The sequence below is a fragment of the Amblyomma maculatum genome, chromosome 3 (genome assembly GCF_055883805.1).
Source record: "Amblyomma maculatum isolate TAMU_Amacu chromosome 3, ASM5588380v1, whole genome shotgun sequence".
NCBI classification, from domain to species: domain Eukaryota; kingdom Metazoa; phylum Arthropoda; class Arachnida; order Ixodida; family Ixodidae; genus Amblyomma; species Amblyomma maculatum.
In genome coordinates, this window is record NC_139346.1 from 158204909 (window position 1) to 158228547 (window position 23639).

General features: G+C 47.6%; 2 protein-coding genes across 2 annotated transcripts in view; one reads left to right on the top strand and one right to left on the bottom strand.

The window, feature by feature from the left end:
- LOC146196615 (uncharacterized) overlaps positions 1–20543 on the top strand; it is a 37490-nt gene extending 16947 nt beyond the window's left edge. The window contains exons 7-16 of the mRNA XM_084597043.1: positions 159–647; positions 2056–2125; positions 3047–3166; positions 3986–4102; positions 5685–5765; positions 8693–8791; positions 13390–13585; positions 18256–18417; positions 19130–19267; positions 20406–20543. Of these exons, the coding sequence (XP_084453169.1) occupies positions 159–647; positions 2056–2125; positions 3047–3166; positions 3986–4102; positions 5685–5765; positions 8693–8791; positions 13390–13585; positions 18256–18417; positions 19130–19267; positions 20406–20543 (1610 nt within the window). The remainder of the gene's footprint in view (positions 1–158; positions 648–2055; positions 2126–3046; positions 3167–3985; positions 4103–5684; positions 5766–8692; positions 8792–13389; positions 13586–18255; positions 18418–19129; positions 19268–20405) is intronic.
- A 2661-nt stretch (positions 20544–23204) lies between these two features.
- LOC146196616 (thialysine N-epsilon-acetyltransferase-like) overlaps positions 23205–23639 on the bottom strand; it is a 38456-nt gene continuing 38021 nt past the window's right edge. The window contains exon 3 of the transcript XR_014706132.1: positions 23205–23318. The gene's annotated coding sequence lies outside the window, so the exon portion shown is untranslated. The remainder of the gene's footprint in view (positions 23319–23639) is intronic.

A 23639-nucleotide genomic window follows, 5' to 3' on the forward strand; every position in this document is an offset into this window, starting at 1 on the left:
AAAACAGACGCTGTGAATCCATGCTATGCGTCCTATGTGTTGAAAGCAATTCGTGAATGCGTGCAAGTGAAGTGTTGCTTTTTCTATTTCTTCCGCCTCTGCTGGTGTGCTCCTGATGAAGGACGCGCATGCTGACTTTTGAAAATTTATCTACGCAGGCCAAATAGCCCTTGGAAAAACAGCAGGGAGGAGCTCGAACCCCAGCTCACCTCTACCATCAGACAAGGTTTCCCTGACGGCCAACGCCGTGAGACCCAGCGCAAAGGAAGCTAGTTCCGCCACACCCGGGTCGAGCTCGTTGACGTCAGTAGACAAGGCGCCGCAAGTGGCAAAGGCGGACGCAGTAGGCGGCGAAAAACCCAAGCGGCAAGGCACGGTCCACGTGAACCTGGAAGGCGTCCCTTATCCGCTGGCCAAGAACAAGGCGCGCCACGGTTCGGCGTCGACGTTGCGAGTGGTGGCCGACCCTATACCGGTAGAATTGGATGACAAGAAAGCCGACCTCCGCGACCGTAAGATATCCATCTACGAGCGCGGAAAAACGCTGCGGCCGGGCGAGGAGGACATTTCCGAGGCAGCCGCCATGGACGCGAAGAAGATGTCGCGGAAGAAGAGCTCCCTCTTCTCCAACATCCGGGAATTCCTCAGTATGGCAGCAGGGTCGCTCACTCTAAGTTTTTCTTAGCTCGATACGAACTTATGCATATAATGTTCAATATGCAAAAGAGACCAAGACAGTAATCTCATTCCTCTTCTCGTTACGTGAGCGATAGAGTCAATAGACCAGTGCTTAGACATTGGGTCAGACTAGTGCCTATACATACACTCTCCACACAAAAAAAAACGCTTAATATTATAGATTTCAGCGCTTACTGCAAAGGTGCGTGTTTAGACAAAGACCCCGCCATAATGGTGCAGCGGTTAGGACGTTTGAGTTGTACCCAAGGATGTGGCATCGAATTCCCGCAACGGCGGCCACTTAACGATGGAGGCGAAAAGCAAGGTGCCCGTATTCGTTGCGATGTCAGTGCGCGTTAAAGAACCTCAAGTATTCCAAATTTCCGCAACCTTCTCATATATATACGGCGTCTATCGTGGCCTGAGTTGCTTTGGGACATTATGCCCATAAACTGAACCAAACTGCATTCAGCCAAGGTAGTAACTCCTCGTTGACATAATTTAATTCACCAGCGAAGTCGCGAAGAACTATATTGTTTACTAAAAAATTTTCATAAACGTGAAAGCCGCTTACAATTTTAATAAAACGCATTTCTCCTGTCTATTTACCTCCACAGAAATGTAATCGCAAATCTAACAAATCGCAGAAACTGTTTGAGGAATTACCAAACAGTATTAGGCTCGACAGGCGCAGATTCAGTTTTATAAGGGCTCCAAAGGCACCGGATATTTGAGACAGGATGAAGGAGTATAAACACAGCACAGTTATTCATTGTCTCAATCGCGCTGTCTCTCTTGCGATTGTGCCGACTAGTGCAACAAAAGAAACAGCTGGCTTGCAGCTGTGCCGTCTTCATCTGCGTATGCGCACTGGTGGCATTGGCCATGACGGTAAACGCTGTGCTAAAACTCTTTTTCATGTTCGTTGTGTATGGTACACGACCATTTAAACTGTTATGAAAAAGCCTACAGTGGCAAAAATTGTGCCTGCAACTCCTAACTCAGCACGCACAGAGCGTCCTCGTAACACTTCCATAGCGCCTGCCACGATGTTTTTATTAAGGGACTTATAGCACAGCATTACGCTTATCGCCATGCATACCAATATAGCCTACAAAGATATATGTGAAACCAGGCTATTTTTTGCATAGCATCTATCGCCACCGCTTGCCGCATGCAGTGCAGCCGCCAACGCGTATTTGCAGAGGCACTCTGTAGAAGCCAGCATCCACGCCATCTTCACTATCTGCGCATGCGCATTGGAGGCTAGTCCTCGCGTTAAGCGGTTGCAATAAACGCTGCGCTATAATGCTCCCTACAACGCTAATGCCCTCCAATATTTTTGATCTCCATCCATTCTTACCATCTCTTCCGCAGAGCGGCGGCTCACCACAAGCACCTACGTGGACAGCTCATACCTCCAGGAGCGGATTGCCTGGGAGAAAGAGTGAGTTTGCTCAAGCTGAACGCGCAATAACCGCCCCTGTTTGTGAGTACCTGGGCCAACAGTGCCTGGGCTCAAACACCTGCATATATAAAATAATTAATAAATGTTTTTATCACCGCTCCCACAGCCACCAATAAATGCAGCATTCCATTTCTCATTTGAGCCAGAACGTTTTATTAGGTGAGGAGAGACATAGGCTACGGCAGCCCAGGACCCTGAGTGTCGTGTCCCACTTCGCATTTTCTCCCCTCCATTATACCAATACTGTTGCCTGATAAAATACAGGTGACGCGTGGTTATATATAGTGGATCTGAGAAAATATTATTGTTTTAAGTGTATATAACTGACACACTCAATAGCAGCTTCTAACCGCCGCCGATACTGACCTGTGCTTCAGCAGCCTCCACCCCATGAAAAAAGGTTAGGTTTTGCTCAGAAGCGGGCTCAAAGGTGCTTGAAGGAGTTAGGAAATTTCGGACCTCATGGGCGTCGCGTATAATTGGGTGAGATCAGAGCCCCTCTACCTTGCCTCCCTCTTCGCTCATCAACGGTGCTGTCTTCCTGTGGTTACTTCCTCAATTCACAGATGATGTGAGGGAGAGGCACGAGAAAATGAGATAAATCGGAATTAGATTATCACAGTAAAGCATGTTGCTGGGCTAGGTGGTTTAACATCTTTGAGAAATTGGGAAAACACCCTGGCACAAAAAACATAACACAATAAACAGTTGGAAGTTAGCGCCTGCCCGTTGTCCCCTCGTTGCTCTTTTGTGTGTGTTATTTTTTACGCCAGGGTGCTTTCCCGATATTTAAAAGATTAGATTTAAGGATGTTCTTGATGGGGGAAAATGTGTGGCAGGCTGCTATGTGGAGCAACAAAAACTCGGTGGCACGCTAAAAGTGGCGCATGTCCCATTCAGGAGGTACACCACCATTCAGAAGGACCTGCTCATCGGCATCGCCCTGACTGCCAGCGTCGGCTCCATCACCAGCTTCCACGGGAACGACAGCAACATCGTCCTGAGCAAGTACTACGGAAGGTACACGTGCTTCCCTCTCACGTCACAGTGCATAGCGGCGTATCATGCTCACATTTTTCTACTGCACAAGGTAAGCAAAAGATAAAACGAAACGTGCTCACGACAGCGTTGAAAATAACGTGTAAACCACGTGATCGGCAATATAAACAGGCTCATTCCGTCTTAACGATCACATGGAGATTGGGTATACATTCTCCACCAGCAACTCAAAAGATTTGATGCACACCAAGCAGAAAATCGATGCAGTTATCAAGCATACACCATGCCAGCGCGTGATGAACAAGCCCGGTGGCACAGTAACCTTCTACTCCACAAGCGCGGTATTGTGATCGTGTATATATCAAGCTATTTTCGACATCATTTTTCTTGCCCGTATTGTGTGCTGATCACGACATACGAAGGAGCTAGCCGCGCTGTTCGCAGCAAACAAATCCAAATAAAAAATGCAGCCACGATGAGCAAGACCCATGCTAATGATGCTTCATTTCGCGTAGGAACAGCCAGGCATGCTTGAGTTGTTGCTGTATAAGACAAATGTGAAAACAATTGCACTGCAGTAGCTCCAGTTATAATTTGTTTTCGACGAATTCTCTACCAAATAAATTGTTGTTACTTTTTCACTGCGTCATTATATAAATCAGGTGCACTTCAATAATAACTATGAAGTTTAGCACTGCCTATTGCATTTTATCAAGACCCAGCTCTTCTTTTTTTGCTGAAGAAAAGGGTGGCAGGATGTGAACGGTTATGTGCAGGACTGTCATTTACGTTTCACAAGTTTTGGGGTTTAATCAAACTGCGCACTGTGGTACGCAGCAGCGAAGGCGACCGCAAGGAGCTGACTCTGATGCGGTGGCTCCTGGTCACCCTGCCAGTCGTAACCAGCGCCGTTGCCTTCGCTTGGAGTCTCCTCATGATGGGCTACCTGGAACGCTAGTAAGAAACGCCTCGCTTTCTCTTTGTCGCTTTTATATCGACGTCATTTCAGAATCCGCCCCCATTTCGTTTTAGTTTTTATTCCCTATTCCATGGTAATATCTCGCAGTTAAATGTATTATAGCAGCAGTTGCAGTTCTCTGGATGTCTATATCCCCTAAAGGCACTGTTAGTGCGTAGTGAACAGACAATCTGCTTACTAAAACGGGGCTTATTGGGGATATTCGATATGGAATGAGCACTGGTCAACATTGTTAGAAGTACTCCAGTGTTTTTGGGACTCGATGTTACAAATCCCTAATTCCCTAACCAAGATCCTTAAGTCCCCGACCAGATACGTAAGTAGCCTAGCTGAAGACCGTTCTTGTTTAAACGTTAGTTGAGGGGTTCCTTTCATCCCTGTTATTGAAATGCGTGCTTCGGAAACCGCATTCTTTCCTGATATCTTTACTACATCATTTTAAAAGGAAAGGTTAGGGCAAATGAAATGGAAACGTTAACTTAACGGCAAACCCTAGTACGTTTGTCTCGAAGTTGCTTTCAGTGTTTCATATTTTACTTGGGAATGGAGTTTTCTTGTATGAAAGCGTGAGCTGGCGTTTAGAGTTTATGGATTGGCCTCCCTAGGAGGCACACGGCCTCAAAGTTAGCTACGCAGACTGGGGCTTCTGCGCAAACGCTTGCATATTCTTTTATTGCTTGGTATGGTTTGTTTAGTGATTTTCATCAATCATTACCAGCTTTTGCTACACATGGAGCTCCTCCACTATCAAGGCATTGGCTGAAAATGTATATGAGGGTATCCTCAGTCCTGTTATTTTATTTTTGAGGATATCTGCAACACGTTCTGTGATTCTTGGCAGAAATTGTCAATGATGACATGGAATCATGACGTCTTCTAAGTTAAAGCGCCTAAGTAGGTAGACCGCCTCCTTTTTTATTATTCGTGGACGTAGATAGGCTTTTGTTTATTGAAGCGCGATTCTGTGGTGGCAAAGCTATCCAAATAGCAGTCTCAGTTTCCTGCTCCTAACGTTTATTTGCCTAATACGAACACGTGGAGATATTAGAAGCACAGAGCGATGGTCTAGCTCTGAATAGGCTAATGAATAAACATTACCTTATTATATTAATGAAAAGACCGAAATGAACGCACGTGTGCCCAGAGGCTATCAAAAATCAATCGTTCTATTTATCGAAACTAGCGCGCCTTTCATCACAGTCCGAAAGAAGAAAATAATAATGCGGCAATAGGGTATGTCTATGAACAATGAGATCACTTATTTCTTCTCACAACCCAAACAAAGGATGTATGCTTAGCACATAGCAAGATAAGAATCGTCCATTGGTTCCTTGTGAAAATTTGAATATTATATTTTTCGGCACATAAAGACAGGGGCAGCAGTAGTCTGTCAGCGTTAAGATATTCCTGAAAAGCACGCAGCTGCCTTTTTATTCAGCGGTCGTGCTAAATTAATGAAGGTAAAATCTCTCGGAGTCGATTTGGTCTATAGTTCCCGTTCAAAATACGGCACTGATTAATGCTAGCCGGCAGTCTTGCGATTTGATTTTTTTCTCGCAGCGATGCTGACGAAGACGAGGACGCCAGGTACGCCATCAACCACGCTCTCAAGCACAAGTACTACGAGATCAGCGCCTTCGGGTAAGCGACACACCACGCTCTGGCCGATATGCGACTAACGGCAATAGTACAATGGCAGCGTCTATTCTAACACCGAGGTGCGTAAGGATTTGTCACGTGGACAGCGCCTGAGAAGTACCTGCTTGTTCGTGTAATCTGGATGTTGTGCATACGTTTTCCGCCATATACCGGGAGCGTGCTTTTCATCCTTGTAGTGGATCACTTTTATTCCTTGCGAAGCTCTAAATCTCTGCGTGGGGAGTATTGTCGTATCAGGATTCAGGACGTTTGCTGCATAAGTAGTGCAGTTCTCGTTCCGTAGATAACCAGGGGTCTCGGTTTGTTCTCGATGCCTCACCCCGCTAGCGTTCCCAGCGGATCGGAACACCTTCCAGAGATCCCTGAAGTTTTGCTCTTCTGGAGTCTAACTGTGGGCGCCCGGATGTGGGGAAGGGGAGACCTTTCGGTAAAATGCGTCTTCCACCTTCTAGGCTCCACCCACCTTGAAAGCGCAGCTCAGGACCTACTCGCAAACTCACCAGAATATCACGGGGACTCAAACTCGAAGACGCCGTACGATTAGTATAAAGCGAAATGAATGTGTTAACGCCCGATCCCAAGTCTTTGATATTGTTGGTTTATCGCATCACATTAGTCTGTGCGTGTTTTTTTTTTTTTTCTTTGTTTTTTACAAGTCGTTCAAGCGTCCTGCTATAAGGCTCGAAAAACCGTATGGTTTGAAGATTTGGTATGAACGCTGTACGAGAACACGTGACGCCGTTGACACTGAACGACTCGTTGAGTGCGGACGTTGCTGCTGTGGTTTCAAGCTGTTGATAATGGACTCCTACCGCAAATGCATTATGCGCTTGGTGTTAAAAGCTGCATGCTTGCCTTCGAAGGTAGTATGTTTTAAAGAAGCCTTGCAACATTACTCATATTAAAGTTGCGACATGTCTGGTGCGTAAAGGATGCCCTTTCACGAATACTTTCTGTTTATGAGTTTCGTAAAAGCTGTTTCTTGTAGTCGAAATCTTAATTTCGGAAGCTCTGCACTCCTCTGTCGTCCTCGCTCCTATACCGGCCCTACCGCCGGGTACCGTCGCGAGCGGAAGTTCCTCGAGAAAGGGGTGGGGAGGTTGCTTACAATGTTGACTTGGCTGACTAGCCGTGGCTACAATATATCTGCGTCACCTCTGAAAGAATCTTCACAACCACTTCTTAACCGATACGCAGGTTCATGACACGGCTAGTCATGACATGACAAGCTTTAAAAAGTCGCCAGAAAGGGTTCGCCAACTTTATTTTAAGATTATGGGCTCTCATCTTGTGCATTCACAAGTACATTGTCTGGCTCAGATGTTTATGGTAACAATATCTAGCGACTGAGCGAGCTGTTAAGATGCTCAGGAGGGTGATTCGGGGTCTTCAAAGTAATTAAGACGAATTCGTAAATGCTTCTCGAAAAATAATTAATCAAAACATCTGAATAACTCGAATAACTTTTTAACCAGCACCTCTGAACGCTAACTGCTCGTAAACTATGTTAAAAGAGTTTTCAAGTTTCTACTTGCATTTCTAGGGGACAGTGCACGCATAAAAGAAGCTCACGCAGCTACCCTACTAAGAAAGTTTGGACATATTGAGTGATAGAGTTTTTGAACTTACACTGTAACAATCGATATATCAGCCCATCTTCCTTCGGCATACTTCTAGTTATTTTTTTTATTAATTTTCAAAAACACGCACCATTGGTTTTCTACGGCAATATGACTCATTTTTTAGTGTGCGCAGGTCAAATTTCAGAAGCAAAATTTCGGTATATATCAGAAGCTAAGACCATCTCTAAGAATATGTTCACAAAAATATCTTACAATTTCGCACAGTTGCCTCAAAATTATATCAGCTTTAACTACTCGCTAGGAGCACAAGGAAAACCACAAAAGCAAATTTTTACCACGCATAGGAAGCTTAGGCCATTCCCATCAATATTTTAAAAACAGTGTCTTATAATATCCTACAGACAACTCCCAACAATTAGGTACCCCATAATTCTGGACCTGTGTCAAGGTGTGTTCTTGCGCAGGAATTCTTTTTAAAGAAGGCCGAACCAAGCACTGTCAAATGCGACCCCCCTGCCCCGCCGGGGTGGCGCAGTGGTAAGACGCCCGACTACTGTTCCGGAGTTCCCGGGTTCGAACCCGACCTCGGCGGCTGCGTTTCGATGGAGGCGAAACGAAGTGGCGTCCGTGTGCTGTGCGATGTCAGTGCACGTTAAAGATCCCCAGGTGGTCGAAATTACTCCGTAGCCCTCCACTACGGCTCCCCTTTCTCTCTTTCCACTTTCACTCCCACCTTCCTCCCTTCCCTTACGGCGCGGTTCAGGTGTCCACAGAGCAAGTGTGACAGATACTGCGCCTTTCCCTTCCTGTGAACCAACCAACCCCCCCCCCCCTTCCTTTTCCTCTTCTTCCCCCAGCGATGTCCTGCGCCGTACGGACGCATTTCTTGCCATTCAATAATGCTGGACCAAGTTTTGCTCTCGTCACAAATAGGACAGAAAAAGAAAAAAAAAAAACAAGACAAGATAATTTCTTCAACTTAAAGCGTATAACACTATGCGATCTTTAAAGCTGTTCATTTGACAGCAGTGACTGAAGTTACCGGCTCAGGCTCTGTGACACAATTTGTCGATACCTAGAGATTGCCACTTCCCACGAAACTGCTGCAACGTATTTGATGCGGCAGGTTGCTGCGTCATGACTCGAGTATTAATTAGACGTATCTTCTATTCTTCTAAGTGCTTTATTTTATTTATTGGCTTCGTAAAACATTTTCAAGCAATGTGGTCTATCTGCATGCATTACAGTAATTGTTCTGTCTGCATGAAAATACAGTTTCCAAGCGCACATGCATTGAGAATGTGAGCTTCACTGTGTTCTGCGCAGCTTGAGAGACTGCCTGATCCTGCTCATGGCGGTGGCCTGGTGCGTCAGCAAGTTCGCATACGCCCACGAGGAGACGCTGACAGAAGACCGGGTCTTACAGTAAGCATGCTGTCTTGGGGTTTGCTTTTCTTTCCTCAAGCTTATGCCCCGGAATAAAGTAACAACACAAAGAGAAATAACTTAGAGGTCACTAGGCGAATGCGAAAGCATCAGCTCTAATACGAGTTTTTATTTTGTAATTTTTACTTTTTAATTTTATATTCTGTTTTTTTTTTTTAATTTATTAATTTTTACATTTTATTTTTACACTTATAGTCCTTCAGTTTATTTTAGTTTCCTGATTTTTTATTTTACATGTCAAGCACGTTTTCTGCTCATAGTTTCGGGGTCACACGATGCAGAGGTAAGATGACGTCACCAGGGGACCAACTTCCGGCAACACATTTTGCGGACACAGCATAGGCTAGTAACGTGTTCGACTTAATAGTGACACATCACGACGCCCGTAAACTATCCATTGAAGCAGGTTAGGGTTAAAGCCATTCCCATTGCTATTCCTCCTTACCGAGCGGTATACAAAACTCAAGAAATGGCTATGCCCACATGTTTCGTGTGTGTTCTAAGAAGCTCCCGAATTTTCACAATCGAGCAAGTTCACGTTAAAGCCATTCTCATTGCTATTCCTCCTTATCGAGTGGTATACAAGACTCAAGAAATGGCTATACCCACATATTTCGTGTGTGTTCTAAGAAGCTCCCGTGTTTTCACAGTCGAGGCGGGCTCTCAAAGAACAAGGTCACGACGTACAATGTGAAGCCCCGTGATGAACATATTGAGAGACGTGGCGCTTATCCCCGGTTGGTACCTTACAACAGCTTTCTCTGCAAAAAGCCACAGAGCAAACTGGACATACCTTTCGCGACGTGATCACAAAAAGACACCAGACCTATCGTTACTTTAGCGAAGTAGGTTTTCGACTCCAAGTGCACAGATTATACGCCGGCAATGGGTTGGAAAGTATAACACATGAAAAGCAGGTTGTGCTAACACTCTATAGCGCCATCGTGATGCCGAAATGATCATACAAGAAAAAAAAAATGCAGCTGATTTGCATAGTTAATCAAATGCTTAGTAGGTGGGCTAGCACTGCTTACCCCTGCTATACTTTTCTATGCCTTTTTACATCTAGAGCAGTGAAAGAAGCTCCCCAGGTTGGAGAAAGGTAATCGAAGAGCAAAGAAGTACGCTTCAAAGCGAGCGGCCGTTAAGGCGAGAAGATGACCACAAGCTGCTTCAGATGCGCCAAGCGGCGCGAAGTCTAGGTCTAGGGGGCACCGCACGTGCACATCTGCTGTCTGTGAAGGTGAGAGACGAGAGGGGAGAAAGGCAGAAGTTAGGGCCCGCGAGCAGCCCCCCCCCCCCCCCCTCCCATTCGACTGCTCACTCAAAAAATTATTTGCGGCTTAACTCTGGTTAACCCTAGTTGAATTGCGATAGCAACGATGGAAGCTTCTTTTGCCTGCTACATTATTCCCGTATCACGCCCTACCAGTGTAAGGTGCTACATTATTGGGGACACTTAAGCTCATCCTTTAAGAGTATTACGCGAGAGCGGAAGTTACCATTCTTCTTCTTCTTCATCATCGGCTTCATCGGCTTCATCTTCTTCTTTTTCTGCTCCTCCTCGGCTGTTCAAGGTCAAGCGTGGCCTCCGCCGGGACCACGCGACGGCTTGAAACCTGGCGCAGTATTGCTATCGCAATAATAACACGTGTTTGGACAACACTGCCAGGTCACGGCCGCGACGGCCGCAACTGTGATACGCGCCACACTCTCATTGGCTGAAGCTGTGCGGCCGCTCCGCCACCTCATCAGCTAAGTTGCATGGCGCGCGCCTCGCCACCTTCTCTTTCGAGCTACGAGTTGAAGAGATGTAGAGAAAGAAGGAGAGGGCGGCTTCGGACAGGCATCGGTGAAATCCGTGATATGCGGCTAGGCTAAAAAACGAAATAATGAATTAGTAAATCAAGAAGCGTCTAACTTAAACCTGTTTAAATGCCATATTCCTACCAGTCTGAAGAAAAGGAAGAGCAGCAGAAGACGACGAAGCTCCCGTTTCGCGCTCGGATCGTTCGTGCCTAGACTTCACCAACACCGGGATTTCTGTGTTACCGGCTCTGCGGCCTTCACACGCCTTTTTGCCAACGTGACATCTGGTGGAAGTGATGGGCAGATCTTTCATGTGCCGGGCGCCCCTTTCAAGCCGTGCCTGCAGCCAAGGACGCACTCCCAGGGTAGAAACGCCTGTTCACCAGGGCAGCCGGCGACTACGTGGTCTATCACCCGAATTCGGTCCGCTTCCTGATCTACGGTCTACAAGTACACAGACTATCACTATGAGCACACAAGAGATTTCTGCCAATGTCCTGCTTCACCAGCGAGACCCCCCTCGCTTTCATGGTCTTCCCCATGAAGACGCCGAGGACTGGCTGGGCCAGTTCTACCGGGTGGCCCCCTTTAATGCGTGGGACGTGAACGCGAAAATGCGCCATGTCTACTTTGCCCTGGAGGACTCGGCGAGGACCTGGTACGTCAATCATGAATCTCGCCTGCAAACATGGGACACGTTCAAATTAGAATTTCTTCAGGCATTTATTAGCACATTCCGTAAAGAAAAGGCCGATCTTCTACTCAGAATCGCATCCAGTATCTGAACGAAAGCGTGGTGGTGTACGCGGAGGAAATGAAGCTCTTGTTCCGCCGCGCAGATCAAAACATGTCGGAAGAGCGGAAAGTGCGATTATTGATGAGAGGTGTGAAAGAACAGCTCTTCACCGGCCTCGTTCGCAGTCCGCCAGTGACCGTAGATGCTTTTGTCACGGAAGCTACTTCCATAGAGAGAGCGCTTGACATGCGGGCACGGCAGTACGAGCGCACGACCGTTTCGATGCTGTCCACATGTGCTGAGAGGTCCACCGTGTCGTCAGGAGACTGCGTGAGACCATTCGAGCCATTGTGCGCGAAGAGCTGGCGAAACTCTTGCCTACGCCGGCGCAGCCGCAGGTTGCATCGGTCACCGATGTTTTTCGCGAAGAAGTGCAACAAGCTTTGGGTGCTGCGCCGCTTCTTGCAAGCCCACCTACGATGAGTTACGCAGCCGTCCCAAGCCGTTTGCTGCCGCCTGCAACACCCCATTACGAAGCGCCTGCGCCGGTCGCTCCCAAAATGCCACTGCCACCTTCCCAGCCGGCTTTCCTCCAGCGACCCAGGCGCCGCCGAGCTGACATCTGGCGAACCGCGGACTACCGGCCGCTGTGCTAGCATTGTGGCGAAGCTGGGCATGTCTGGCGTCACTGCTCGTACAAAGAGATGGGTCTTCGTTGGTTTCCCTTCGTTGCTCGCTGTCCGCAGCCGGGAGGGCGCCCACGGGAGATTGCCGACTACCTTTCTAGCCCAGACTCAGTTCAGCGCCATCGACCACCTTCGTCCCGCCGCTACAATCCTTCCGAGCCGCGGGAACAATCTAGAAATCCCCGTAGGGGAAACTAGACGCAGCAGCCTCTGGAGGTGTAGCTGCTCGACGACAAAATGTGCAAGACCCTCCAACGACGCAAGCCAGTTCGCCGACGCCGAACAACCTAGAGACAATGACGACGATTACCGAGCCGCCCAAGGTAACGGCAAGCCGACAACCCGACCAACTGCGTAGCCCGGCTCCTTCTCTACGACACCGCACCTCTTCGACGCACCGGCGCCGAGACCGGACACCTCGACATTACCGCAGCGAGACATCACCGCCAGCCGATTTAGAACTTTCATTTGACGGCATCGCCGAAACCGCTTTGGTGGATACTAGGGCCCATTATTCCATACTCATGGATTATTCGCCGCGGCACTCAAGAAGGTCAAGACAACTTGGGACGGCCCTCATATACGTACCGCTGGAGGACATTTGATTACACCTAGAGGAACGTGCACAGCGCGAGTCACAGTTCAAGGGTGAACCTTCCTGGCAACGTATGTTGGGCTAGCGAATTGCTCCAGAGACGTTATCTCGGTATGGACCTGCTGACGTAAAACGGCGCCATCATCGACCTGCAATCTCAGTCGGTTCAGTTTTCGACAGAGAATGCCCTCGAAGTTAACTGTGTTCTGCCGGCGCCGCTCCACATTCTCGACGAGCACGTGGCTGTTCCTTCCCGCTCCAGTGTAATGGTGGCCGTCGGTGCGCACACCCTCCGGGGAGTGGAAGGTGTCGTCGAGAGTAAACCGCCTTTGCTTCTCGACCGCAGCATGGCTGTTGCTCGGGCTGTTGTCATCCTCGAAGAATGCAAAGTCAACTTACTTCTCACCAACTTCACCAACGAACACCGGTTTTCTACTTGCAAGCATGTTGACCTAAAAAAAATTGCAGATATATGCTGTCATGGTACATCGACCACCAAGGTACAACTTAGTCACGTCATTCGAGGAGGTCGATATTGCGAGATTGGTGCGGTGTGCGGCTCGCTGGCAGAGAGCTACAACCCTATCAGCAGGCGTTGACGCAATGACTGGCAGCATGGTTAGCATAAATTGTGGAGTGGGAGTGGCGGCCCCCGCTTTAAATCTTTAGTCTGTGTCCTGTATGATTCCACGCTTGACCTGAAACCGGACACATGCGCAGTCGTTGACGTGGGTCTTCTGCGCATGCCCAGCGCGCCCACCAGCCTGCTCGTGGGCGAAGCCCTGTTCATGGCCATGTTCGCGCTGCCCGGCGAACCGCCTGCGCGATGCGGCGGCGGATCGGGCGACCATGGCAGACTAGCCAGCTGGAGCCGCCTGGTGTCCACCATGCCCTGGGGCGTGCTCATCGTATGCGGCGGCGTCCATAGCATGCTGGTTGCATCCAGGGTACGCTACATAAACTTACTATGCTGACTATATACGCTCCACCCTCCGCACCCAAAATCACGGAAACTAATAAAAGCTATGCAGCGCTGTATAGGCGAGGATAAGAATCATTAGCAATAAGAAACCGTGGCGCCGCACCAGATAGAAACCACGCGTGATCACAAAAGGCTTGTCCTGCTCAATACGTCGCATTAAAAACTGTGAACACGTTCTGGTAAGGCTTCGTGCTGAGTGCTACGAGTAGTGCTCGGGAGAACTCTGTTTCTGCTTTTTTTTTAACACAATTATGGTCCTCTAGGCTAGCGGAATATAAGTGATCTTGGTGGGAGCGGAGCTGTACTGAATAAAATAAATATATTTGCGCTTCATCCTTCCAATCTTCACTAACATCTCTTGAGCTAGTAGCAAGGGATACACATTCTCAACAACCATCTTCCTCAGCTGCATGATCAAGTGCACGCGAGAGTCAACAAATAAAAATGCAAAATCCACAACTGTAAATCGATACCGATATTAGCCACTTCGTAAGCTGCGCATACAATCTCGTTTCGATGGGGTCTAATGTCTTTGGGTTATGGCGGAGGCCTTGGCGGAAGGCTTGTTAGCACTTTGCCTCCAATCATAGAAGGCCGCCACTGCTGGGTTTTGATACTATGCGGTGTCCACTATTCAATGAGACAGTTATGATGCTTGACTTTTTATTGCGACAGCAATAGTACTGCTCGCAGTTTGAGCCGTCAGCGTGGCATGGCAGTGACTACCATTGACCTTTAGACGATCCCCGTAGACGACCTCAAGCTGGCAGGAGCTGCCAACTTGGGTCTCCCGTTTCACATGGGACGGCTATGTCACAATCAGCCTGCCAGGACCTTGGCATTCACATTACTCCTAGAGCCTAATAAGGCCCGTTCATACGGCTTGGTTAAAGAAGGGCTTTTGATGTGGGCTGGCAGGAGCTGCAAACTTGGGTCTCTCGTTTCACATGGGACGCTTATGTTAGAATCAGCCTGCTAGGACATTGGCATTTCGTTACCCCTCTAGGCCACTAAGGCACATTCATACGGCTTGGTTAAAGCGGGGCTTTATGTGTGGGCTGGGGAAGAAGAAAAAGAAGAATTAGAAGAATGCTCGGTCACCCGCAGCTATTGCTTTCGCTCAATATTCGGTTCAGCAGCGTTGAACGCTTCTAACTTTTTTGCTCCATTTATTAATAAAATAACCTCTATTAATGCACCTACTTTCGCGTAGTGGAAAACAGCGGATTATTTTTGGCCTTCTGGCGTTAATTTAGTTGCATACAAATCTCAACACTGCAGATGGAGGCAAATGCAGAAACGCGTAGTAGCTAGGGCTTGCAGTGCAAATTTTCGGACACCCAGTGTTGCATCTCCACTGCCCAGCTGAACTGAGTAACGATACAGGTTCAAGCTTCACGGACCCATATAATAGCATGGCCACGTGAACTGTACAAACTGCATACATGGCTGTGCTGCATGACAATTGGTTATCAGTGCTACTAAGGCGAGCTTTGAAGAAGAGGAAGGTTAAGACGGAGCACTAAGTTAAAAAAGAAGTTTTATGTAGCCTCATATAAGACAAGCTTAGAAAGGCGCGTCTTAAATCGCAAGCGCTTTTGCGAAACAATCGCAAAAGATGTCTTCATCCTTCGAAACGCTTGGTGCTACGTTGCAAAACCCATTCTCGCAGAGTAGCATCAAGTGTTTCACTGAGGTTTACTTTCCTTTGGCTCCAACGAGACGCGAGTCACTATATGGCGGCCATAGCGCTGATGCGGGGAGAGATCAACCAGATTACTCGTATATACCGTTACGCTAAGGTAGCCCAGCCGCAGCATTCCTGTCAGCCTTATGTCTCCTTAACGCGAGCGACCAAGTAGCCTGGTTAGACGCCGCCAACATTTCGGGCATAGAAGGCCAACTGCTGCCGTTGAGGCGCGAGTTCGTCCGGTCGCTTCCCGCTGTATGACGTTCATTTGTACTCATAACCTCGTAAACTTCTCGCGAATGTTGACAGGCAAGACTCCATAATCATAAACCTCATACCATGCCCCAGCCATAGTTGCATGAGTGCGTGATTTATTGTCGCTCTGGGGCACAATTTATCAAGGCCGCAGACTGCTGTGTTCCTGCGCGATCTTTTTACTGTCGGATAATAGCAACAGTTCGTCTTTAACGCTGGAAACGTGCGCTGCAACATCTACAGGTTGGTGCTCCATGCACGCAGCAGTGGATATATTGCATCAGGAACTGGGAGTACTCAAGCTTTTATTAGTCGATAAGAACGATGTAAAAAGATTTAGTTTATATATATATATATATATATATATATATATATATATATATATATATAGCCTTTTCGAGGTGCAATAACTACATTGAATGTGCTCCAAGAGTTGAGTCGTTGGCTAATGTTGCAGGCGGAAATACGGCTCAGTTACGAGGACTGTGCTAACGCCCTCATATCGTGCACAGATCGACAGCAGAAATTCCTCACATGATGGAAATACTTGTCGTCTGCTTGCGTATAAATAGCCTGGGTTGCATAAAAACAATTTTCTTTCGCGAATGCTGTCAGAAGACGGAAAGGAAGACACGATCACTATGCTACAATCAAATACTGCGTGCTCCTTCGGGAATTTGGCAGTTTTCCTTTTTAGCCTCAATTCATTTAACGTATTTTATAAACTTCAGAGCCCTCCATTTCGTTTACTAATATCACGTTAGCGTCGAACACACTATGTACTGTTGTTCAGCGTCTCATGCATGCAGGAGCAGAGATGCGAAATGAGCGAAGGACCGCACATGCGCACACAGCGTTCGCCGGTTGCTACGTCGTCTGCTCAACTGTAATGTTGACGTGACACAACCACCTCCTCATCTACTTGCGACCGCTTGGTAGACGCTCCTGAGACAAAACTAAATATAGAGAGCTGTAAAAGGAAATCTTAGCAATATATGTGTATAGTGTCTGTTTTGTTCTTTCAGCGTGCACATCTCAGCATGATCAAACTGCAATGTGAAAACTCAGAGCATTGTTATTTGTGTACACTCAGAACAACCTTACTTACCATAAGACATGTAACAATATGTATTTCCACAAACTTCTAACGAAGCGCAAGTTTAGGCAGAACTATCAAGCAAGCATTTCAACTGCGCTCACGGAATTTGTGTGCTCATTAGGTGCACTATACGTGAACGTATTTGAAAGTGAGCACCATTATGTGTTATTAGTTAAAAACTATTGCGCGGTGCCGATGCATAAACGGTTGATTAGAGTGTACACCACGCAAGGTAAAATTAGTAAATTGGTTCACAGGAAGGGAAAGGCGCAGTAACTGTCACACTTGCTCTGTGGACACCCGAACCGCGCCGTAAGGGAAGGGAGGAGGGTGGGAATGAAAGTGGAAAGAGAGAAAGAGGAGCCGTAGTGGAGGGCTACGGAGTAATTTCGACCACCTGGGGATCTTTAACGTGCGCTGACATCGCACAGCACACGACGCCTCTTCGTTTCGCCTCCATCGAAACGCAGCCGCCGCGGTCGGGTTCGAACCCGGGAACTCCGGCACAGTAGTCGGGCGTCTTACCACTGCACCACCCCGGCGGGGCCCACGCAAGGCCCTCCACGCGAAAGCATAAATCACGATGGTTGCACCTGACTGCACTCATTTCTATCTGGACGCAAAAAGAAGAAAAAGTTATGTTTGTGGGTGAATTCCTCTTTCATACGGGCCTGGAAATATTGAAAAAGAAACATTTGCTGACCTAAGCATGGTAATTAGACTCCTCAGCATTCATCATCATCATCAGCCTGACTATACCCACTGCAGGGCGAAGGCCTCTCCCATATTTCTCCAATTAACCCAGTTCTGTGCTAGCTACATCCACTTGACCCCTGCGAACTTCTTGACCTCATCCGCCCACCTAACTTTATGCCGCCCCCTGCTACGCTTTCCTTCCCTTGAAATCCAGTTTGTTACCCTAAGCAACCATCGGTTATCCTCTCTTCGCACTACATGTCCTGCCCATGCCCATTTCTTCTTCTTAATTTCCACTTGAATGTCGGTAACTTGAGTTATTTCTCTTACCCACTCTGCACGCTTCCTATATCTTAATGTTACCCCTACCATTTTTCGTTCCATAGCCCTCTGGGTTGTCCTCAACTTAAGCAGAACTCTCTTGGTTAGCCTCCACGTTTCAGCCCCATAGGTGAGTACAGGCAAGATGCAACTGTTGTATACTTTCCTCTTGAGCGATACCGGTAAGCTGCTAGTCATAATCTGCGAGCGCTTGCCAAATGCGCTCCATCCCAATCTTATTCTTCTTGTTATTTCCTTTTCATGGTCCGGATCTGCAGTTACTACCTGTCCTAAGTAGACATATTCATTGATTGTAACCTCAGCATTGATTGAAACCAATTACTAGAACTGTGTCTGCGTCGACCATGTGGTGAGGTCTGGGGCCCGGAGGTTTGCGCCGTAGGTAGATCATTTCACTAGCATGTTAGTATAATCTTTCTCGAAATAAAATACACACACCTAGAGGATCATGATTGGCATCTCCAGAAAACTAACTCCCATCCTTACCTTCATGTGCTGTAAGTCGGTAAGTGCTAGATAACGGAAGTTATTGTTCTTGGACACAATGGCTCAGGTGTCCGGCTTCTCGGCGCTAGCGGGCCATGTGGTGGGGCGGATGAGCAGCCTGGACCCGGTGACCAACCAGCTGGTGCTGACCGTGGCCGCCTCTCTGCTCACCGAGGTCGTCAGCAGCACCAACACGGCGGCACTGCTAGTGCCCATCGCGGTGTCGCTGGTAGCTATGCAACATTGTCCCCGGTTGTCCAACCATCATTCCCGATGTGTCCCTGCTTCGAACCTTGAGTACATAGGAGCTTATTTGCAATAACCATCCGACAGAGCACTGCAGCGATTACGGCGAGGCGGACACAATCTCGACCGCTATGGAGAGCTTCAGAAAGAAACGTTTCAGGCACGACCAAGACGGGATGGTTCACGGTTTCAGAAAGTAATAAAGCACACTGGAAAATGAAAACACGTGGGTTAAAGAGGAAAATACGAACGATCTTTAGGACTTGACCCTTGAGCTGCTGAAGGGAAAAGCTTGTATTAATTAGTGCTTGTTATTCAAAGTGCTTTACTGTTTCCCCAACCATGACCCATTCGGCCCTGCAGCAAGTTTTGTTGAGCTGTTCAGGGTATTCGATTCACGTGACGCCACTATAATTGCCTTAGCGTCATAATGTTTTTCAGGTTGTCGCGCCGTTGCCGCTGTTGCCACATCAGTCTGCGGATGATTCTTCTGTCTATTGACGCTCATATAGGAATATTTGGGGACTTACATCGCTTTTAATGTTTCGGTACTTTCATGCGTATATTTCTATTCTGGTTGATTGATTGATTGATTGATTGATTGATTGATTGATTGATTGATTGATTGATTGATTGATTGATTGATTGATTGATTGATTGATTGATTGATTGATTGATTGATTGATTGATTGCAGGCTGAGCAGAATCATGCCCACCCGCTCTACTTCGCGATTCCCGTGACGGTGGCCTCGAGCACGTCCCTCATGACGCCCGTCGCCTCGACAGCAATCACCGTGGTGGTCTCCTACGCCGAGATCGGAATCGCTGACCTGGTAATGCTTTGAAACCGTTCTGCCCGTGTGCAGGTGAAAGGACGCGAGGTCGCCCGCTTCACTTCACACTACTCTTTCGGAGCAAGAGCATAGGACTTCCCATTTTCAGAAACAGATTTTTATTTTTAAACTCTTGTTTCGGAGCGGGTCCCGCAAAATGTTTAAACTAAGTAGAAAGTCCTCAACATCGCCCATTGAAATCTAGTGCCTCGTGGAATTGATGGGAGGAATGCTGTAGGAATTAATCATAACTGAGCAGCGTGACGTCTGGGAGAAAAGGGGGGACTGTTATATCCGTAGTAATGTACTGTCGGGGACAAAAGTCTCTGGACTGCACGTCTGGCGACTATGGCCTATAAATACGATGTAAACGAATTATCCCCTTATTTTCTCTAGCGCACATGGCAGGACTAAAGTACAACTTTCGCATCGACAAATATGGTCAGAGCCTACTCGCCGATTCGAGAGTTATGTGCTTTAGTTGCAGTTTGCGTGGTCCACAGACTTTTGTTCATGAAAGTACATGATATCAGTGACAGCTGCTCTACATTGTGCTTTTCTAACTGTTGCATTTGCTCCGAAAGCTCTGGCCGTGCATAAGTGCACGGATGACGAATGCCTTTCGGTTTTGGAGAAATTACGACGAACTCATTATGATGTGCAAAATGTGCCAGAACGGACTTCGATCGGCACGTTTCCGGCCGGTGTCACCACAGCATGCGTCCAATGTTCGACGGCGCATGTTTGTATTCTACCCTTTCGCCTATGTGCAGTGTTTACGATCGTGATGCTGCACATCAGCTACATCCACGGCTCACGAATGACGGCTTTATTATAACGGCTGTGCCTGATAATGCGCGAATTGCACACCTCCGCAGTATTTTCCTGGTGTTTCAAGGCACCTTCCTGTTCCACCCGCCCACTTCACCCGATAATGACCATGACGCGGTGCACGCGGTGCTTGCTGTGGGCACGGGGTGGCCGTCTTATCGCGGACGCGATTAACACGACACCACGAGTGTCCTGGCAGCTTCCGCCTTAGCATCAAGCACTGTAGACCGTGACATAGTCTCCTCAACAAGAGCAGCAACAAGTGTTATTGACGTAATGAGATACCTTGCATACTCGCTCCTCGCAGCTGGTCCCTGGGCTGATGATCAAGGCGTTCACGGTCACCTCTGTGCTGCTGTCCGTCAACACCATAGGGGAATACGTCTTCAATTTTGAGCGCATCCCCCAATCTGTGCCGCCCATCGCGAACAAAACGCGAATTTAGCTCGCCGCCGCTCAACAGGAAGAGGGCCGGGCATTCATTCGCCTGTTCAGAGCCATCAACGCTCAAGACTAAATAGAAATATGTGGTTGGACGCTAGGAGCTCACGTTTATTTTGTTTGTTTGTTTGTTTGTTTGTTTGTTTGTTTGTTTGTTTGTTTGTTTGTTTGTTTGTTTGTTTGTTTGTTTGTTTGTTTGTTTGTTTGTTTGTTTGTTTGTTTGTTTGTTTGTTTGTTTGTTTGTTTGTTTGTTTGTTTGTTTGTTTGTTTGTTTGTTCAGAACGCGGGCCTTCATTTGCGAAAGCACAGAGGAAAGTTTTCTTCACAAGCGTTGCTCCAATTTAACGTAAACCAAGGATTTAAAAATGTGCATCATTTGAAAAAACCACGAGCCCGGGAAGATTAATTCTAAGCCGTATTTGGAGGCTCGCCGTAGCTGAGGAGATCCTCTTAACTACCGGAAAGGAGCGAACGAGAGTTCCTCCCACCTTCAATAGATCGCGATGCATAATAATTAAGCTACACAGCTTTGTATAGAAGCTATCGAATTGGGCTCGTAACTTTTGAGAAAACAATTTGTGTTGCAGGAATTTAATAAATCCCTGCGTTTCATTATGCTGCGTTGTGCTGGTTTACGTTGCTGATTTTTCTACGATTTGCAACTGACCAACATTACGAAAAATCAATATGACTCCAATCCGATATGAATCCGATGGCCAATTCGAAACTAAAAGCAAACGAAAGAATGTTTCCGACGCATCGGCGCCGGTACGCCGGCCTCTCCCTGCTGCGTGACGCTCATTTGCCGGACACTTGAGACGCCGTATGGAACGTCGTCCAACCAGAGCTCGTATTTCACCGACGCCGTGTCATGATTCGCCGTAGACCCTCTCTCCCTCTCTCATGTTGCGTTGTGCGTGCCATCGTTGCCAGTAAGGCTGCAATGACGTCACCTGAATAAGCTCTATAATTTGGGAGTGCCCACAATCTCCAGGGATAGGACAAAATATTACAAGTAGAGAAACCTGGGATACCCTGCTGCGGAGCGCAGACCCTGCGATCCAGCACCGCACCGTCCATCTGGCGGAAGAGGCCGCAACAAGCGAAGGGCTACCTGCCAGCCTCTAATCTGCGGGCGCACGACTCCCCGTCTTCCCCAGCACGCTTGCCGGGGACGGGGAAGAGGACGCCCATGTCCGATGGAAATAAAAGTTGTGCAACCAACCGGTCTATAAGACGGCGCAGTGTCCCGCTTGTCACACATCTCTGCGGGACGCGTAATTCTGGACAAGCTCCATCATATACCCCACTGAGGAGGTGTGTGCAACATCGCATATTTGTCAGTATACATCGTATACATTACAAGTACGCTAGTTACGGACACGACGCCCGGAGAAAAACGAGTGCGCAGAGCCATGAAAAACAGTATAGTACGAGAACGAACCACGAGCAGTGTACTTGGATGCAGCTCAGCACCCCAAAGGCGGAACAATGTATGGCCACATCAAGTTCAGTCCTCATTAACACCATAACATTTCATTCTAGTTCCATATGCGAGGCAGAGGAAGCAGCTATCGCACTGGCCATAGCGGATCCCTGCGCCAAACTATTCTAAGCGACTCATAAGAGCGCCGTTCAAAATTTCGCCAGAACCTCGGTAAGCGCGCTCGCAAAGCCAATTCTGCGCAACCAAATACACGTTCACATCAATATCGTATGGGTTCCGGCTCGCATAGGCAACTCCGCAAGCGAGGAGGTCGACCATCTAGCCCGAGGTTTAACCAGCCGGAGGACTGGACGACACCTCTCGGCAACGGACGCGCCTGCCAAAGCGCCTAGCGAACTACCGCGGGCGATGATGCACGTACTCCGTCCCTCACCCAGGTCCGGATAGGGCAGAAGCCGCGACACTCCGATGCCTAAAAACAAAGGCAATTCTTAGCCTCTAGCAATTATGTGTTAATTGAAAACTGAATATGACTGCCGACACTGTGGTGGCGCAATTAACGTATACGCCACCCTAGACCATATAATGTGAGAATGTGCTCCGACCGACAACACTTTTGCCAGCTACCTCGGCGGAGGAATATGGGACAAGCTGTTAGTCAGGTCAAAAAAAAAATCAACGCAGCTGGCCCTCATCACGCCAGCTAAAGAGTTCACCCCCGACTGGAGGCTCTCCTGGACTCGCTCCGCCCCCAACTAATCCATTCCCTTTTGTGGCAGTAAAGTTGTTTCCACCACGACCAGGAGACAGAAGAACAGCGTGCCGAGCGATTGGAAGAGCGTCTTCATTTGGATAAATAAAGTTTAAGCCGTTACCTAACCTGTGTGCTCCACTATAAGCTGAACCTTAGCGTTGCACAGGGGGCCGTAGCTTTCGCCACACCATTAGGCTTAGCCGTAGTTAAACCACACCTATTTTTTTTTTCTTTTGAACAGCATTCATTCGGAACATTTTTGCTGTCGATGGCGATTAAGTTTTTTGTTATATTGCCTATTTTCCTACAAATTCCTGGTAGCGTCGACTGCCCGGCTGTTCTGTATTTTCATGCAGACAAGCTCTCTGCCGAACAGTAGTCTGCTGATGTATGAATTGTTTGCCAGAACTCTCAAGCCGCCTCTGAATGCATGCTTTTCCCTTTACCAACCGTTTCGCCCAACCTGGGATTGAAACATAAAAATAATTTTATTGCGAAAAAGAAGCCGCAGATTTATTGCTTCCTTGCAGTGAGCAGGTGTTTTTCGTCTCTGCTGCTTGCTTTATTACAGCAAAATTCTGCAAAAAACATGGTTAGCAAGTCAACAACTCAGCTTGAAGTTGTAACAAGCCTTTCCATTTATTTAGATACTCCAAAATGCTAACCTCTAAAAATAAAATAAAATTTAGGAATGCTCGTTTTCAATTAACATATACAGTTGTACAGGACATTATAACTAAGACAGGTCAGTTAATTTAACTTGCATGTTACTGCTCTATGTGCGTCTAGCATTGCAAACGAATACTTGCAGATAATCGAATAATGAAAAAAACTGCAAGAATTATAAAGCACGCTCACTTACTGTACGTGCAGCAAACGAGCACAATTCTTACAGAATA